The sequence below is a fragment of the Malurus melanocephalus genome, unplaced genomic scaffold (assembly GCF_030028575.1).
Source record: "Malurus melanocephalus ecotype Western Australia unplaced genomic scaffold, MMel_1.1 scaffold_627, whole genome shotgun sequence".
Classification (NCBI taxonomy): Eukaryota; Metazoa; Chordata; class Aves; order Passeriformes; family Maluridae; genus Malurus; species Malurus melanocephalus.
This window is the reverse complement of record NW_026623859.1, coordinates 306,926-312,145: the sequence shown is the minus strand read 5'-3', so window position 1 is coordinate 312,145 and position 5,220 is coordinate 306,926. Positions and strand designations below refer to the sequence as shown.

At 41.4% G+C, this 5,220-nt stretch overlaps 1 protein-coding gene across 1 annotated transcript in view; it reads left to right on the top strand.

Annotated features, from left to right (window-relative positions):
• SOS2 (SOS Ras/Rho guanine nucleotide exchange factor 2) overlaps window positions 1–5,220 on the top strand; it is a 44,484-nt gene that overhangs the window by 22,009 nt on the left and 17,255 nt on the right. The window contains exons 7-10 of the mRNA XM_057383369.1: window positions 499–609; window positions 1,723–1,821; window positions 3,236–3,363; window positions 4,292–4,947. Of these exons, the coding sequence (XP_057239352.1) occupies window positions 499–609; window positions 1,723–1,821; window positions 3,236–3,363; window positions 4,292–4,947 (994 nt within the window). The remainder of the gene's footprint in view (window positions 1–498; window positions 610–1,722; window positions 1,822–3,235; window positions 3,364–4,291; window positions 4,948–5,220) is intronic.

The window sequence follows — 5,220 nt, the reverse complement described above, 5'->3', positions numbered from 1 at the left end:
TTCCTGCAGGATCCCTGTGCAGCCAGCTGTGCATCCCATCCTGCTGGAGCTGATCCTGTGGAATCACAGCCGGATATTCCACCCAGAGTCATCATTTTTGCACCTGCAATCCTTGATGTCATTTGAAGCCTTTCCCCTGGGGCTGGTTGTTTAGTCCCAGATGGGATATTTTCTCTGGAAAAGTGTCYCAGTTTTCCACATTATCCATCTTTATGAACATTGCCATTCCATGTGAAATGGAAAAGCCCAAAACTTCTCTTGGTTCCCACTGAATCAGTAAAACAAAGTTTGTGTTGGAGATTGAGGAATGCTGAGAAAATCATTGAGCATTTAAAAGCTGGAAGTGAAAAAAAAGGTTGTGGTTTGCTCAATATTTGTTTTGCAAAATCAATATTTTCCTGAAAAGTTCCATCAGCTTATTAAAGGAAATGACTGCGCCAGCTGGGACAGAAATATTTGGATCTTCASTTATGTGTGTAATTCTGTGTTTTTATTTAGGAGCAAGCCTTTGATCCATATGAAACCTTGTCCCAGGATATTCTCTCTCCACAATTTCAGGAGCATTTTAATAACTTGATGGCCAAACCTGCCGTGGCTCTCCACTTCCAGGTGAGYGCAGATGAGAAATACTGAACATAAAACATTCTCACATTTCAAAAGTTTGAATTTTGTCAGTARTTCTTTGCTTCCAGCTGAGAAAGAAATCCTCAAGGGCCTGCTCTTTCTTCAGTGTGAAATATTTGGATTTTGCCTTTTGCTGTAAAATCAGCTCTGACCCATCCATGAGTGTTTTGCAGATTTTTTTTCTCCTCACATCAGAGAGCAGAGGGTGAATTCTCACACTGCTGCTTCTGTTTTGCCTTTTAAAGCCWAACACAGCCACCCAAACACCATATTTTCATTTTCTTCTGTACATATCCAAAGCCTTCTTTGGCATTTAAGCTGTGATTCGTGTTTTTTCTTGAATAATTCTTCAATAATTTCTTACTCATTGCTGCCCAGTGAAGTGAGGGAGGATTTTCCCTCCTTCCCTCCTCAATTTAGGCTCAAAGCTGGAATTAAATTCCTTTATTCCAGATTAGATTGGTAATCAAGTCAGTGAATTCAGCCTCCTTTCTGATTTCTGAGTCTGAAATAATTCATTTTCTCCTTGATGGTTGTGCTGTGGAATATGGCAGGAATTTCACCATTTGGAAAAATCTCTCCTCATTTTACAACCTGAATTATTGCCTKAATTAACTACAGAGAATGGAAAAGATTTCTCATTTTTCAAGYGATAAAATTATGATTCTCAGTTTCTGAGAGTGATTTCTTCAGTGAATCAATGAAACCTCCATATTTCTTTGAGATATTTGACACAATGGAAGTGCAGTGAATATTCTGAGTATTTCAGTGTAAATAATCCTGACTTTTTTTTCCTTTCCAGTCCACAGCTGATTTTTTAAGGAAGCTGTGCAATAATCCTGATTTTTTTTTCCTTTCAGTCCACAGCTGATTTTTTTTAAGGAAGCTGTGCAATAATCCTGATTTTTTTCCTTTCCAGTCCACAGCTGATTTTTTTAAGGAAGCTGTGCAATAATCCTAATTTTTTTTTTCCTTTCCAGTCCACAGCTGATTTTTTTAAGGAAGCTTTGCAATAATCCTGATTTTTTTCCTTTCCAGTCTACAGCTGATTTTTTTAAGGAAGCTGTGCAATAATTCTGATTTTTTTTTCCTTTCCAGTCCACAGCTGAGGGGTTTAAGGAAGCTGTGCAGTACGTCCTGCCCCGCCTCATGCTGATCCCAGTCTATCACTGCTTGCACTACTTTGAGTTACTGCAGGTAAGTGGAGCCACACTCGTAATTCTCCCTGAAAATACTATTAATATTGAGAATCTGAGCTTTTAAATAGGTGCTCACATTTTACTTAACTGCTTGTGAAAATGGAWAGAGATGAAAACATTATTTGACACCAATTACTCCATTTCTGAAAAGTAAAAACATGTTCAAAAAAATCTTTAAAACATCTTTTGCTTTCTGATGAACATTTAAACTACATTTTATTTAACAAACATCTATTTAATTCAAGTTTAAATGCAGTAAAAAAATTAATTTGCAAATCTAATTTCTTCTTTCCATGAGTTCTGAATTTTTTGTCCATTCTAAGAAGGATTCAGGTCAGAATTCTCAATCTCARGTCACACTCCAGTTGCAGCTCAGTTTATTATTTCAAAATAATCCATTCTTAATATTCAACCATTTGTGCTGAGTCCTAAATGGAATTAACTGAGGATGATGTAAAAAAGGTTCTGTTTGCCCCATTGTGTTGGGAGGGTTTGTAATGCTCTCAGGGTAAATRAATTATTAACTAACAGGGATGAACTTCAATTAAAAAGGTAAAAACCACCCTGTGGCTGTAGCTGGCATTTGGAAATGGCAACAGAAATTCCTCTTTTGGGTTCCCAGTGTAAAAACTGATGCTGTACAGGTTTGTTTTATGGATTTCCTCTGTGTTTTAAGGGATTTACTTGGATGAAAAAGGAAAATGAAACCTTGCATCTTAGAATTTATCTATAATCCAATCTAAATGTTTCTAGGAATTTTGTTAATGCCAGGTCTGTAGTTAATTTAGCACATATTCTTTTTTTTTCTTAATTTCACTCTTGTTTTCATTATGTCTTGCTGGGATTTTTTTTTTTTGCATCTCCTGATTTAGATAAATAAAAATAAGAGATGATTTATTTTGACTCAACTCCAGTGAACTGATTACCAATATTTTGCAGAAAGGTTTAAATCCCGGAATGGTTTGAGTTGGAAGGCACCTGAAAAACCATCTGATTCCAACCCCTGCCATGGGCAGGGGCAGCCTTCAATACACTTAAATGTGTGTGGTTTCAGTAAAATTAAAATTGTTAAGCATTTCTARTGAGAGTCAGTTTAGAAATGTTCTAAATTCAGAAATTCAGTTCAGAAAAGCTTTAAAAAAAAACCGCAAAACAAACCCAAACAACAGGAGGATGGGGACAGTGGGGTCGGGCTCTGCTCCCAGGGAACAGGGACAGGACAAGAGGAAATTTCCTCAATCTGTGCCATGGGAGGCTTAAATTGGATATTGGGGAGAATTTTTCAAAATCACGGAACTTTGCTTTTCATGATCATCATCTGCATGGGATAATTCTCTGGTTCATCAGCCTTCCTACCCTGCTAGAAATGGGACAAATCTGAGAGAAAATAACTGTTTGTTGTTTTTTTGCAGCAATTGCAGGAATGCAGCGAGGATGAGGAGGACAGGGAGTGCCTGAAGCAGGCGATCACCGCGCTCCTGAACCTGCAGTGCAGCATGGAGCGCATTTACAGCAAACACTCGCCACGGCGCCGGCCTGGGTAAGTGTCACCATCCCCTTAACTCAAACAGGGGTCGTGAGAGGTTCCTTATCGGAATCTCCGAGTGCAAAAGAAAACGAGGGGCAAATATATATGCTTTAAATAATCAGGAACAATTTATTTGGATATTTTGCGATAGAAGAGGGTGAGAGAGAGAGAGAGAGAGAGAGAGAGAGTGGGTTATAGCTACCAACAGTTCTGACGAGTCTTCCGAAGTTCCATGGGGGTGGTCAGGGTCCGTTGGGAGAGATCTCCATAGGGGTCTTCTCAGGGAGACTTTTTATAGTCTTTTTCAAAGYGAGTGGCAGCAAGCCAGGGGGTTGCAAAGTATGGAAAACTGGCCAAGCAGTGGGGAAAGAATGTCTTTTGTTAAGGTGTGCAGCATGGGCTTGGGCTGTACCGTTCTCCTCAGGAACGGTGTGACCATCTGTAGCTTACATCCATTGTTCTCAGCAGCCTAGGAGCTGGAAACTTGGCAGTCCTCCCACCTTGATCTGGCTCGGACTCCTTTGAGCAAAAGTCCCCTTTTCTCCCGCCTTGGGGTTTTTTCAATGATCGTGAGACAGTCCAGGGTCTTCCATACGGTCTCTTACAGTAAGCACACACAGCTCCCTGCCTTCCCCCAGCTGCCAGGAGCAACAGAAATCACCTTTTTCTCTTGAAAAATCCATGTATTTCCTTTCCAAAGCATGTCTTGCTGCCATTTTTCTTTGTAAGTGGAGCAGCAGTCKAAAATCTTCACACCCCGCTTCTGAGAATAATGTGAATATTTTACTCCTTCCCAGCCCAAGCAGTGCACGTGGCTTATTTAAAAATTGATCAGGGCATTTTGAGGGAAGAAAAATCACAATTTAAGCAATTCATTTAGTGTTTTGGGATGGCAAATCTGGAAYGTGCCCACAGTGGTTTTTTTCTTTCTTCCTTCAAGGGAGCCGGTCTGTCGCTTCTACCACCGGCAGATCAGGAGCAAACACTTGGCCATCAAAAAAATGAACGAAATCCAGAAAAACATCGACGGCTGGGAAGGCAAAGACATCGGGCAGTGCTGCAACGAGTTCATCATGGAAGGGGCTCTGACGAAAATCGGGGCCAAACAYGAGCGCCACATCTTCCTGTTCGACGGGCTGCTGATCAGCTGCAAACCCAACCACGGGCAGTCGCGGCTGCCCGGCTACAGCAGCGCCGAGTTCCGGCTCAAGGAGAAGATTGTGATGAGGAAAACGCAGGTGCTGGACAAGGAGGACACGGCAGAGTACAGGCATGCCTTTGAGCTGGTGTCTAAGGATGATAACAGCGTTATTTTTGCCGCGAAATCGGCCGAGGAGAAGAGCAATTGGATGGCGGCGCTGATTTCCCTGCAGTACCGCAGCACCCTGGATAGGATGTTGGAYTCAGTGCTGCTGCAGGAGGAGAATGAGCAGCCCCTGAGGCTGCCCAGCCCCAGCGTTTATCGCTTCGTGGTGGAGGATTCCGAGGAAAACATCGTTTTTGAGGATAACTTGCAGAGCAGGAATGGCATTCCSATCATCAAAGGGGGCACGGTGGTGAAGCTCATCGAGAGGCTGACCTACCACATGTATGCAGGTGYGTGTTCATGRTGGTTCTTCTGTGGGTGATGAAGTTCATCTTTTTATTTTAGTTATTGCAATAACAGGTATCCTCCTCAGGYTTAGTTCRTGGYGGTTCTTCCATGGGTGATGAAGTTCATCTTTTTATTTTAGTTATTTATTTAGCAGGTATCCTCAGGTACATGTTCTTGGCGGTTCTTCCATGGGTGGGTGATGAATTTAATCTTTTTATTTTAGTTATTGCAGTAGCAGGTATCCTCAGGTTTAGTTTGTGGTGGTGATGAATTTA